General features: G+C 46.1%; 1 protein-coding gene across 1 annotated transcript in view; it reads right to left on the bottom strand.

The window, feature by feature from the left end:
* Il20rb (interleukin 20 receptor subunit beta) overlaps nt 1–14,296 on the bottom strand; it is a 43,592-nt gene that overhangs the window by 13,996 nt on the left and 15,300 nt on the right. The window contains exons 4-6 of the mRNA XM_008841655.3: nt 10,116–10,240; nt 7,826–7,973; nt 3,671–3,813 (exon numbers count right to left, since the gene is read on the bottom strand). Coding sequence (XP_008839877.1) covers nt 3,671–3,813; nt 7,826–7,973; nt 10,116–10,240 — 416 coding nt within the window. The remainder of the gene's footprint in view (nt 1–3,670; nt 3,814–7,825; nt 7,974–10,115; nt 10,241–14,296) is intronic.

Raw genomic sequence — 14,296 nt, 5'->3', positions numbered from 1 at the left:
GGAAATGGGGGCACCTTAAGTGGGAAAACCATGATGGAGGGGTGAGACAATGCGAGAGATAAACAATGCCTAGCTATTTTTAAAAATCAGAGGGAACCATATTACTCCTACAACCTACTGACAAATTATACATAGGAGATCAAGAAATATATGTCTAGGTAAGGTTTATCTGAGAACAATTGGTCTTTGCCCAAGATTTATCTACATGACACACAGTAATTAAAAGTACCAGACTGGTGGAACTAACCTTCTTGGATGTTTAACAGACATACTTTGAGGCCTATAATAATTTGGTCAGAGGGACATAAAGGACAGTTTTTGCTCCTTGCCCTCCTAGGTCACCTAGTTCCAGGGGACTATGAGCATCTCTCAAAATGTCCTATAATGGTGGTAGGTTGCCTATCCTCTTGATCAAGGAGGCCAAGGAGACCCCACCAGATGGACTTGAACCAGTGTCCAGTCTACAAAGAGGAGGGTCAACACAGAGGAATCATTTCCTCTATGCTTCCAGGTGAAGCCAACCATGGTTGTTCAGGTCCTTTGACTTCTCTTCATATAGGCGGAACTGGTAAAAGAAAGGAGCCAGGGGCTCCTCCCAAGCCCATCTGACCCCTGAGGAACAGATCCTCAAACGACCTTAAGAGTAAAAATAAATTGGTTTATCTGGGCCAACTGTATGGCCTTCAACACCCAAAATGAAAGTATAACCAAAAATTAAAGGGGCCAATATAATTTCTTAAGCATCCATATGCATAGCTAAAGGCTACATAACAAGCAACAATGCCAGATAGGAGATGCCTTCTTTTTAGTTGATGGCCAGGGTGGCCGAAGGGACTCCCAGATAGTAACCCAGCATAGAACTGGGAAAATGAACAGCAGACCCCAATCTTATCTAAAGGAATATTGCCAAATGATTACTGCTAGATGAGGAACAGCTGACCTTCCTAAAACAAAGACCTCTAGATAGGCTGACTATATTCACCAGAAGGGCAAGTAGTAGGGAATGGCTGGGGGTGTCGACAACACAGCAGACAGTAGCAGGGATATCAGAATATAAGGGCTCTAGTGGGGGGAGGGAGGCTATCGGACGGTGCCATGTGGGAAGTAGGTGTATAGTTGAATGAGGGTTTCAGATGTTCTGTGTGATATATACACACACCAAAAAAAAATCAACAAATTTTAAAAAATGTATTATATTTGAGGAAGAAGCATGGACATTTACATCATGTTAATTAGTAGAGGTGATAAACATTACCATTGAAATCTACCCGATGACTTTATAGATATACACAGGTGCCAAGGATCCAAGTGCAACCAATTATGACTAGTAATAATCAGATACATACAGGTTAGAGATGCATGCGCCAACCTCTAAGTGTAACGCAAAAACAATGAGTCTTTCTGCAAGGAACAATATATTCTAAAATGAAATGGAGATCTTTTTTAAAGGTTAAAAAACTCATTCAATTTTATGCCTTACAGGGCTTATACTGAATTCAATATTGTGTAACTGTATTAACTCAACTGTTCTAAAAGTTTACCACCAGTTTTAAAAGAGATGCATCTTTCTCTGGAAATTGTTATTGAATATGTCAATGCTGTTGTAATGAAATTCTTCTAAATATGCGGTTATTAAATAAATAATTAAATAATAATAAGGGGGCTAGAGAGATGGCTTAGCGGTTAAGAACACTGGTTGTTATTGCAGAAGACCCAGGTTCGAATCCCAGCACCCACATGGCACTAACAGCTGTCCATAAGTCCAGTCCCAGGGAATCTAACAGCCTCTTCTGACCTCTGCGGGCATTGCAAGACACAGGTGCACTTACCTACATGTAGACAATACACGAATACACATAAAATAAAAATAATAAATAAAATAGTTTAAAATAATAGCAATAATAGGGGATGGAGAGGTGGCTCAGCGGTTAAGAGCACTGACTGCTCTTGCAGAGGAAGGGGTTCGATTCCCAGTACCCACATGGCAGCTATGAACCATCCTTAACTCCAGTTCTAGGGGAATCCAAAGCCCTCTCTGACCTCTGCGGCATTGCACTCACATACATGGTAAGTGCCTTTATAGGAAATTAGAGCAATAAAAAGTAAGTTGTAACCAGCAGCACACCTTTGATCCCAGCACTGGGGAGGCAGGCAGATCTCTGTGAGTTCAAGGCTGGCCTGGTCTACATAGCGAGCTCCAGGCCAGCTGGGGCTATAGGGAGACCCTGTCTCAAAAAGACCAAAATAATGATAATAATAATAATAATAATAATAATAATAATAATTTTTAAAAAGCAAGGTGAATCTGATGAACTGAGTCGATGCATGAAAATTCTTAGTTCTTAGAACAGCCTGGTGCCTGCCCAGTGTTACTATTGCCAACCTTGCCCTGGCTGCCTGAAAATATTAGAGAAGAAGGGCTGCATTAGGAGACCAGTGTGGTAGGTCATCCTGAGGACTGGATTAAAGAGGTAACCCTCTTGTATCTAGGCAAAAGCAAACCACATAAATGTTATGAGTGACTTCCTTATGACTGCAGCCTGCTAAGGAACTCCAGGTGTGTGTTGACTGCAGACTTCTCTGGCTCTAGTTGCTCATAAGCAGCTAACTTCCTGCCAGAAAAGAACTGTGACACCCCTGGGTAAATGGAGGGGCTGTTTTGGTTTCTGCTGGTTGTTTCTGTGTTTGATGGTGCTGCTTTGTTCATTGAGATCTAGAAGGCCTTTGGGAGACCTTAATGGAACGTGCTGGAGCTTCTGAGACTTGTCTTTGCTCAGGACCCAGGTGCATAGGGCCTCCACCCACTGAGAGGCTCAGAGCCATGTCCAGTGTTTTCAAGAGTAAGATAAGCATCCTGGGCTTGTGGGAATGGAAGGACAGCTTCCTGAGTCATCACTATGAAGGTCTGGACTGCTGCCCTCATGCACCCCTTGCTTATACAAGAAACAGCATAGACCACGCCTCCGCACTCACATACACGATCTTCAAACCTGAGAACCATAAGGCTTTTGGCATACAGATTATGTTGAGTCAGAGCATGTTATTGGATGTAGTTGCTGTTAGAATTGTAGGGAAGGCTGAAGATGTTCAGCAGGCAGTGTGAAAGATTAAGACTGTACAACTCCAGAAACCATAAGCTCAGCAACTTGGTCACGTCAGGGCCTGGGGAAAGCCGAGTGTCCTGCCAGAGCCTCAGGAAGGTCACCACACCCTGGAGAAGGGAGGTCTCACCTAGCCCTTCTGATTAGGAGTTCTGTGACTTGAGAATATCCCCCAGAACATGTGTTGGAAACAGAACCCCCAGTGCAATATTGTTGGGATGGGACCTGTGGGAGGTGACAAGACTGTGAGGACTCCACCTTCATGAATGTAGTTTATAGGCTTGAGGCTGCACGTTTGATCTCTTATCTCCCAGGTAACATCTTCAGCCATGCTGTAACAGCAAAAAGGCCTTCACCAATATGGCCCTTCAATCTTGATCTTTCCAATAGCATGAGCCCACGAACATCTGTCTATTATAGCAGCACAAACAGACTAACAGGTCAAGTCCTATTAGCATTTTCTCCCTTCTCTGGAAATCCTTATAAACCCATGAAAAGTATCCACACCCAACTAAGGCCCATGCCACATCTGGTCGGTGTCAGTCTGAAAAGTGAAAGAACGCTCTTACCAAGGTGTCTGGGAGGACGACAGTAGGGCAGCAGGAGTACCGGAGCAGCTGGCCCATCTTCCAGAAGGAGAAAGGCACCACCACAAGGATGAGCATGAAGCCAACAAATGCGAATAGAGCCAGCACCAATGGGAGAGACTCTCCTGCAGACAAAGCAGAGGACTGGGCTTAGGAAGAACAGGAGAGGGAAAAGTCGGGGCTCCTGGGGCTTCCTGGAGTTGGCTCTGCATTCAGGCCAATATGGCAGGTGCTAGTGCTCCGAGGTTTGGTGCGTGCCCTTAATGGCTAAAATTACTACCACTTTTCTAGAATCTCAAATTAAGGTTTCCAGAAAGCCTCAGGGAAAATTACAATCTCTGTCTTGGGAAGAGGAGGGAGGAGAAAAGGCACTGGCCTGTTAGCACATACCTGGCACTACTGCCAGAGGAAGGCGGGGTGCCAGGCCTCAGGCAGGATGAGGGGGAGGTGCTGAAGAAGAAGAGCCCAGAACAAGGCTGGGCGGAAACCAAAAACAAAGTGTTTCATAATTTGCTCTTGGCACTGACTCATTACAGAGGAAAATGTTAAGTCCAAAAAGCAGTCAAATAATAACTGTGATATTTCAAGCCCCCATTATGAAGGCCAGGGCTGCTTCCTTCTTCCAGCACTCTGTTACAGGACAGGCCTCTGCTCTTCATAATTTGTATCCCTTTCATATAAAAGGATTCTATGCTCAGGGTGCTTAAGCCGTTTACCTTGGGTCATACCGGTGGGGCCAGCTCCAAGGCCCTTGATCAGTTTGCTAACAAATGTAGGAACAGGGGCTTGGGGCTGAGCACCTGGATGCAGAAATGGGAATGGGCTATTTTCCCACCTCTCTGTTCTATGTAGCCTCAAGCAACCTGTTTATTACCTCCAGCCTGGGCCATTCACCTGCCAATGTGAAGGGTGACTGGGCCCATGAGGCTGTAGCAACTTACATGTGGGTGGGGCACGGGCATTGTATCAATGCTTTTGGAAAAATACTTTGGCAGTAGACATCAAGAGATATACAGTGTTCATATCCTTTCAATCCACTCCTGGGATTTCAATTCAAAAACATCATTCCAAGGAAGGAAACAATTACGTGTATCAGTCAGTTCATAGGAATGTCCGGACTAGCGCCACAGCCTCGTCACAGTTCACCTTCTTTGTCCAGTGGTGGCCTGCTTCTCATGCCATTTCTGTGTGCTATGACTCCCTTCACAGAATGCCCCACACAAACCAGAAAGCATCTCATGTGCTCATCAGGTTGTAGATTGTGTCCACAACTGAAGAGAAGCTCCATTACACCAGGAACTCTCTTTTCTACCCCAACGCACAGGCCAGGACTTGGCACACACTCAATGCTCAATAATTAATAATGCAAATAATTAATGGAAGGATGAACACCATCTTTATGAGCAAATGAACCATAAGAATATACTATATGTCCAAAGTAATGGCTTCAAGCAAGAAGTTATACTGGGAGTGATTTAAATACCAAACAAAAACAGAGTGATTTAAGACACAATGGCACATTGGCATGGCAGGTCAGTATTCAGCTATTAACAAGAGAAATATGATATTAGACATCTACTACAACATAACTGATAACAGCAAAGACTGGAAAGTACACCACATTACCAGTAATAAAGAGTTCCATGTATTGGCTTGCTGTGAGTCATTAAACAGTGAAGTAGAAGGTTATATGAGGAGCAGGTTACAATGTGCTAGAAAGTGAAGATGAGCCAGGTAAACAGAATGGGAACAACCCAATCCCATGTGTAGAAAAAGCCCCGGAATCACTCAGACAACAGTGAGAGAGTAAATGCCAGACTTATCAACAGAAATGCATTCATTACTTTTCTCATTTCAGGGACCAAATACCTGACAAGAAGCAACTTAAAGGGAGAAAGAGTTTATCTGGGCTCAGTACATCATGACAGGGAGGCATGGTGCTGGGAGTGATTCTCCCCTGGGGGCAGGGGTGTGAGGCTGCCTCCTTACAACTACATAGCTCAGGAAAGAGACGGGAGAGGAAGCAGGGCTGACCTATAATATAGCCGCAAGTGCCACTCCCTAGAGACCCACTTCCTCCAGGTAGGTCCCACTTCCCAAAGGTTTCACAGCTTCCTGAAAAACTGACACCAGCTGGGGACTAACTGCTCAAACACATAAGTCTATGGGGAACAGTTCACATACAAATTATTACAGGAATTCTCTTGAGTAGCATGGGGAGGAATGGACAATACTTAACTCTTACTTTTTATATTTCTGTGTTGTTTTGATTTGTTTTTCAACAAGCCTGATAGATGATTTTTTAAAGCACTAATAAATGGTACTTAGAAAATCTGCATGAAAAATGTTATGATTATATTTGTGAAAAAATGGGCACAATGTGTGTTACATGTTGCTACAGTATGTGTCTATACGTGAGTGATGACTGAACAATCACAAGTCTTTGGAGGGAAATTTTTTTAACTAATTAATTTTTATTGTATGTGTACTAGTGTTTTGACTGCATGAATGTAAGTGTACCACATATGTGCAATGCCTGTGGAGGCCAGAAGACAGCATCAGATCCCCTGGAAATGGAGCTAGAAAGGGTTGTTGGCTACCATGTGGATGCTGGGAACCAAAGCTGGGTCCTTGCAAGAACAACCAGTGCTTTTTACTGCTGAGTCATCTCTTCAGCCCTAATAGAGGGCAATTTTAAAACAGTGATCAAAATTAAATGAATGTACTTTTGAACAAGCCAGTCTACTTCCAGGAATTTATCACTCAAACATACCAGCAAAATGATCTATAGGCAAAGAAATTAACTAATTCATTGGCTGCAACAGCAAAATATTTGGGAGAAAGCACAATGCCCATCAATAACAGGCTAGTTAAATTAGTCACTATACACACAATAGTATTTGGTGATAAAGAAAAATGATAACATTTCTTTATTCATATGGAAGCCTCTACAAGATACAGAAAGTGAAAAAGAGGCAAATCAGTGTATATGCCACTGTTCTCACCTAAAAGAAGATATACATAAGCACATATTTACATATGTGTACCCTCACTTACTTGTATATGAATTAAAAAGTCTTTCAAAGAATATACAAGAAACTCAGATTGGTGAGAAAGGATGTGGGACCTATATGAGTGGAGAAGAACGTGGGAAAAAGAATGCACGCAGATACTTTGTGTTGTGAACCGTAAGAATACACTATATGTCCAAAATAACAGCTTTAAGCAAGAAGTTATACTGAAAAGTATGATAATGGTGTTTGAGTGACAAGATCATGGACTGTAAGGTTGTGTTTAGTTCTGTTTCTTTTCAAAGGTTTTTTTTAGCCATTGTAGGTTTTTTATACTACAAAAAATTCAAGGGAGCCTGGAAAGGTGCCAGTAAAGTGCCCACCACACAAACATGAGGGCCTGAGTTTGGATCCCCAGCACACATGTAAAATCCAGGAGTGGCAACTGTTACCCTAGTGCTAGAGGCAGTAGGGGGCAAGGGGAGAGACAGGCAGATCCCTGGAGCTCACTGACCAGTCAGTGTAGCCCAATGAGTTCCAGGTTCCGCGAGAGGCCCTGTCTGATTAAATAAGGTGGGCAGTGATAGAGGAAGATATCCTCTGGCCTCCACATGCACATGTTCACAGGTATAAGTATACCCACACACACACACACACACACACACACACACACACACCCCACACACAAATTTCAAATTCAAGAGAAAAAACTTAAGAGGATCTCATAGACTTTCAATGAGGTCCTTTTCAGATGATAGAAGTGATGTCGTGCCTCCTTCCAAGTTCTGACTGAAGCCCCAGCTGCCCCTTCTATAGCCACTTCTGACCACAGCAGTTACCCTCTGGCAAGCCAGCCTTGCAACATCTGCCCCAGGACCAGAAGGCTTTGGGGGAAGGTGCTCCAGACAGCTGCTCAAGAAGCCCCACTCAGCCCCAGGGTGGACTCCTGCCTGTGTAGGAACTAGAGTGACCTGTACATTGCCACCCCCAAACTTTCCCAGTCTGGAAGCAGGTATGTAAAACCAAGGGAAGACTCAGAACCAAAGGCACCCAGTGGGCATCCAAGCATGTGCCAGGGAGGGTTGTCATCTGTACAGGGACCCAGGGATAGGCACGTTGTCCTTACCTTGCACCTCCACACACTCAGCCTGGTTGAAGGCACTGTGCTTCCCAATGGCTTTCACCAGCGCCTCGGCCTTCACACAGTACATAGCCCCTGGTTCCATGGTTTCCAGGTGCACAGGAAGGCCCCCAGTCATCACCTTGACATGTTCCTTTGGGAGACCAGAAATATAGTTACTCCCTGGAGACAGGAGAGCTGGGGAGGGAAAATTACAGCTGGTTCTTTTCTAGAACACATAACATTTGTTCTTGTCCATGCATGGAGGCAATCATTTCCTCATCCATCCACTCATACTCATTAAGCCTGTAGTATGTGCCAGACACCGTCCTTGGCACAAGCACATAGCACTAAACAAAACGCATAAGGCCTCTGCTCTGACGTATCTTACGTGCAGGAAACAAACACTACATGAATATATGCCAGGTGGTGATTAGGGCTGCGAAGAAGAAGAGAGGGAAGGGCAGAGAGAGTGACCAGGAGGCACTATGGGAAACAGGCTAGGGAAAGCTTCTCCAAAAGGACATTTGGGCAGAACCAGTCCACCTGTCTTTCCACCTTTCAACTCCCACCCCCACCCCTAGGTCTATTCTCTACATCTGAGCTTGTAGAAGCTTGTGTGGCCCAGCCCAGATGACTCAAGATACACACTCCTCTCTCAGCACTGAGCCACCCTGTTATAAGGGTGGGGAGTAGGCTCTACTCCAAAAGATCTGAGGTTGCTACATGCTTCCTCCTGCTAGGCCCTGGCCTATCCCAACCCCCGCTCCATCTATCTGGTTGGCAATGTTATATCCTACCAGTGTGCCCCGATCCAGCAGGGCATATTGCCCTGTGGTCAGCCCCACCTGTGCACACCACCTTCCAGGGGGAACTACCCAACCTATACCTGCTGCTGAGGGCACACAGGGGCATGTGCACAGTCTTCAGACACGGCTGTGATAAGCAACTGGCAGCCTGAGAAGGGTCCCCATGGAAATCAACTGGCTGCCTGCAACCTCCATGGCTTGGACTGGTAAGATGAACACATAAATAGTGTTCCTCTCTGAAGGATTTCATCTCAGAAAACTGAGTAACATGAGCTGGACATTGGGACAAAAGAGAGAAGACTGGGTGAAGAGGATCAGTTTGAGATGCTTTGGGGCATCAAAGAGACACAGTTGTAGGAATATGTGGGAACTGGTGACCAAGGAACAAGACCTGGGAGTGATGTGGAGAGGCCACAGAAAGATTATCTATGAGGGGGGCAGCAAAGTCCCCACAGGCCAGGGTCCCTGAGTAGATAAGACAGCTACTGCCTGTCCTCTGTGAGGCTCTGCTCACAGATTTGCTGAGAGTTCCTGTTGCCCATATTGAACCTTATGAGAAAGCTAGCTTTCCTTGTGCCCACTGGAGGGGACCTTTAGGCCTTGTCACCATATCAGTTTGAAAGGGTTACATAGAACACAACATTCCCTATGTCTGCTAGAGCTCCACCCCACTGCTGCCGCCGCTGCTGCTGCTGCTGTTTGTCTGACCATCCCTCCATGAAGGCTGACCTCCTACTCACCCAGACTATAGCAACCTTCCCAAAGGGAGGAGCAGCCCCGTTCCAGGCTTTCTGCATGGCCCACCAGTTCATAATTAAATGGGTTTATTCACAAGCCTTGTTGATGCACTTTTGCACTCTGCCCAGAAACGTGGCCTCAAGAGGTTTGTGCCTACCTCCTTGCTTTTGAAATCATCCAGAACACCCTGAACTGGAACATTCTGGCCTTTTGCCCCAGGTGCCTGAGACCAGTTGATGAGGGAGGAAAAAAAATGCATTGAAAAAATATTAGTGGGGCTGGAGAGATGGCTCTGCAGTTAAGAGCACTGACTGCTTTCACAGAGGACCCAGATTCGGTTCCCAGCACCCACATGGTGGCTAACAACCATCTGTAACTCCAGTTCCAGGGGCTCTGTCACCTTCTTCCACAGGTGTACTTAATACATTTGCAAGCCAAATACTCATATACATAAGATAAATAAATAATTTCTTTTCTTAAGGTTAGGTATCCAGCTAGGCTAGGAGTAGGGCATGGAAGGCAGCCTCCAAATTTCAGCAGAGCTGGCTGAAAAGGCTCTGGCCAAAGCCTGGGATAAAACAAGACAAGTCTTTGAAGAGGCTGAGGGATAGTCACTGTACTGTCATCTCTCCTTTTGCACTCTTCACCCATATAAGGCCACTTTTGTCATGAGCATTACAGGGCTGGCCTTACTCCCTTACCCTCAGAAAGCTTTGCCCATCACTGCTAACATCAGTCAGAAGCCTCACCTTGGCACCAGGCTCCTCCCTCCAGTACACCACAAGGAACTCAAAGTGGGGCCCCAGGTCTTCCAGTTCAATAACCAGGTGCAAGCCATCCTTGGTGACCTCCATCCTGGGTGGGGTAAGGACAGCTGTCGGCAAGAGAAAGGAAGAATCAAAGCCAGCCCCAGACAGAACTGATTTCCTGGGACAAAATGACTGTGCCATCATGAAAACATGGCAACCCTGTGGGCAAGAGAGGGGGATCAACTGAGGGGTCCCAGTGTAGAATCATATATATGTGTTCTCATGCATTCCATGGATGTTCATAAAATGCTTTTAAAAATATTTGTCTTCTGGGGCTGGAGAGATGACTCAGTGGTTAAGAGCATTGGCTGCTCTTGCAGAGAACCCAGGTGGTTAACAATCATTTGTAACTCCAGTTCCAGGGAATCTGATGCCCTCTTCTGACTTCCAAGGGCACCACACGACTTAGGTGCACTTTCACACATGCAGGCAACACATTCGTATACAAAAAGTAAAAATAATTTTAAAAATTTGTTTTCTTTAGTGTGTGTGTGTGTGTGTGTGTGTGTGTGTGTGTCTGTGTCTGTGTGTGTCTGTGTCTGTGTGTGCACATGCTATATATAAAGAACACGGTGAGGACAATTCTTTCCTTCTACAAGTGGATCTACAGGGATTGAACCCAAATCACCAAGCTTGGTGGCAAGTGCCTTTACCCACTGAGCCATCTTATTGAACCTCATAAAAAATTTTTTTGAACGATGAATGAGTGGAAAAGAAATGACAAAGACTTGACTACCGTGAAGTCATCTGTTCCTTTAAGAACATATGCTCAAGAAAAAGGACTAAGAACTCAAGTAAACACTATACTTCCCTTTTAAAACCATACGCTTTGGCTTCTCTCCCCACCACCATGTCTTAGCAGACATTGCCCTTTACTTTGACTCATCTAGCGAGCAGATGCTGTTCCTTAATGCTTGCTGAACACCTGCCTGAGCCCTGGTCTCTGTTGAGCACAGCCAGGCCTGGGTTTTGCACCTTGGGAATGAACATGTCTGACAGGGCCAACCCTGTGCATTCCTACCACACACATAGACCACATACTGGCACCACATAACTTGTAGACATCAGCAAATCAGCAGCTTAGATAGCTTGGCCCTTCTATTCTTGGCCCAAGGATTCTTCACCTCACAAAAACTGTCAGCAAGTCAGAGGCTTCTTACAAATTCTGACAATCAACTCTAGAAATTACAACCATGCTTTACATTACAGGTTCCCAAATACAGAGGCCAGGAGCCCCTGAGGACATCGTCCCATCGACATGCCAAGAACAGAAGGGCCTACATAGGCTGCCTCTCCTGCCTGGCTACAGATGATGGATCTGTAACTGGTCTTGTAGATCTAGAGGCTGCAGGACCAGAAGGAGCACTGTTATTGTTGATCTTGCCTTGGAAAGTAGAATGGGATGTGTCATGAGCTGAATCTCTCTGCGCTGGGGTCAGAGGACATTGAGAAGAAAGGCATCTATCTCCTAGAGGGAGCTTTCAGAGAGCAAAGCATTTCTTCCTCATTATCATTGCTAGAGAAAATATCCTGGGGTTTAGCGTTGCCCTGGAGGGGACAGGGAGACTTGGAAAGTCAGGTCAACTGAAAACATAGCCAGTCCAGACAGAGGACCAACAGCACAGCCTCTGCAGCACCTGACCAAGAAGAAGGTCTGTGAGAAGAAAGTCACTCACAATGGGAATCTGGTCCTCTGATCACCATCTTTTAAACAGATGACATAACCTGGAGTGAAGTTCCAGTCTAAAGAGTAACCTTTTTGGCAGTGTTGAGGCAAAAACCTACATCCTATGTATTTTGTATACTTGGCTCATTTAATCTACCCAGAAGCTCCAGAGAGTAAATGCTGTTTCTGTTGTACAGCAATGTTAAGGGACTTACCCAGAGTCTCACAGCTAAGGGCCAGAATCTGACCCCTTGTCAGTCTATATTTCTATCTCCTATGTGAGGTGTTCATCCTCTGTACTACAGAATCACTGCCCTGGCTGCAAGTGACAATAACCTGGGTAGAAGTTTAAATTCCCAAATAAGTGGATGCACACACATCACTTAAATGAGACCCATTGGGAATGGCCCCAGACAAGCAGCCTTAAAGTTCTTACGTGACCTGTAGTACACAATCAAGGTTGAGAGTATCTTCCCTCAACAAAACTGAGAACAGGAGATCCTCTTCAGGAAAACCACAAAACAAGGCTTTCTCATGTCAAAGAAGTCAGAGTGGCTTTCTCAAATGGAAACAGGCAGATGGATGCCCTTTAAGAGATCCCAATGCTGTCCTAGATGGGTTGCTGACTCCAGTATACCCCAGACCTCCAGGAGCCTGTCTCCCCACCCTCTGGAGCATGTGCAAACTCCTGTTCTTCAACTTCTCCTTTTCCTGTTTATGCTGGCCTGTAAAGCACACATTTCACTGCCCAGCCCCTCCCACATAGCTCTGCGGGCACTCCCTGATCTCCATCTGACCTGGCCTTCCTTCTAGCAACAGCTGCCAGATCCTGGGCAAGATATTGGTTGGAGCCCCAGGGTCCCAGGTGTCAGAGGAAGTGGTGCTGGGTGCTGCCTGGGCTCTGTGGACAGAGGCAGTATTACAGGGCCCTCCAGTACCCCTAGGCCTAAGAGTGCCTGCCCTGGGATCCTGCCACTTGAACCAAATCCTCCCAGGGCCTGGGAAGGATGTCTAGTCAAGGAGCCCACATTTTTCAAGATAAGTCTCCCTGCATTCCATTTCAACAGTCCTCTATGCCTCTTCCCTCTTCTGCTTGCTGGCTCTCAGCTGGCATCCTTAGAGCAATAATAGTAATAATAGTAACAAAGTTGAGTGCTGTGTTATGACTGTGTTAAGCACTGACACATTTCATCTCATGTGGGTCCCACAACTATCCCACGAGGCAAAATGTTGTCCCTCTTACAGAAGAGGAAGTAAGTACATAGCTATCAAGTACCCAGGCTGGGATTTGAACCAACCCTTCAATTCCACGGGACCAACTTCCCCTTTAAAGCTATGTCCACCTTCTTCAATCTCTTCTGGTTTCGGATCTCTCAGCTTCTAAACCCTCCTGATGCCCATTTAACATCTCTGCTCCTCAGTAAGTTTAACTCTTCCTATCAGGGCATATGTTACACCAAATCTTCATGAGTCCTCACTTCAATTACATCTGCTACATGAAGAAAACCCATCACTTGCCCTTGCCCTTCCACAGCTCTTAGCATCCCCGCCCACTTCCCACTCAGAACAGGAGCTGCCTGGCTCTTTCCACCCTTCCCATCGCAGCCAGACTGTCATCCCCTTCGTATTGTAAGGTCACTTTCTCAAGCACCACCCAGGAACTGCCTCCAGTCTATCGTGTCCTCTCCTCCACAGCCTCCCCAATCACCTGTTGGTGACCTGCCTCTGCCTGCATTTTAAATCCTAGGGATTCCCAGGACCCCATCCTGAGGTCTCTTTGTCCTACCTGTGTTGTCCCTGGACAATTGCTTCTACTTCCAGGCCTTTGGCTACTGACTCTGCATAGGGTTTGGCCTTCACCTTCAAGAGCCCCAGGGCCTGATTTCCAGCTTCCAGTCAAATATCCTCAGCATGCCAACCTTAGTACCAAAGAGCACAGAGACACAAGGGTCTCCCATTCCTGAGAACTAGTTGGCCCTCTTGGGTTCTCTGCCTTGGACAGCATTCTCACCAACCCCAGGAGAAGCTGGTGGTTCTGTTTTCTCAATCCATCCCCTGGTAACTGGCCTCCAAGCACTGTTCATTCTAACCTGGCCATGTCTCCTGAATTCATACTCTCCTCCCCATCTCCTCTGCTGCTCTGGAGATCAGAACCCATCTTGGCTTAGTTGGACAGTAACAATCCCCTCTTCACTCTTCCCCTGCCCTCCTCCAGGTCCCTCTCCCCACAATGGCCATGGTGCTTGCTCAGTAAAACATGGCTCAGACCCTCTCCTCTTCCATAGCTCCCGTCCGCTGTCTTGATTAAGCTTCGCTACCCTCTGCCCATGCATCCCTCACTCTGTCCATCCATCCCTCATTCTGCCCATGCATCTCTGACTCTGTCCATCCATCCCTCACTCTGACCATGCATCCCTCACTCTGTCCATCCATCCCTCACTCTGACCATGCATCC

Source organism: Nannospalax galili, unplaced genomic scaffold (genome assembly GCF_000622305.1).
Source record: "Nannospalax galili isolate Female #2095 unplaced genomic scaffold, S.galili_v1.0 scaffold861, whole genome shotgun sequence".
In the NCBI taxonomy this organism is placed as follows: Eukaryota; Metazoa; Chordata; class Mammalia; order Rodentia; family Spalacidae; genus Nannospalax; species Nannospalax galili.
Note: the sequence above shows the minus strand (reverse complement) of the source record. Positions and strands in the feature narration are given on the sequence as shown.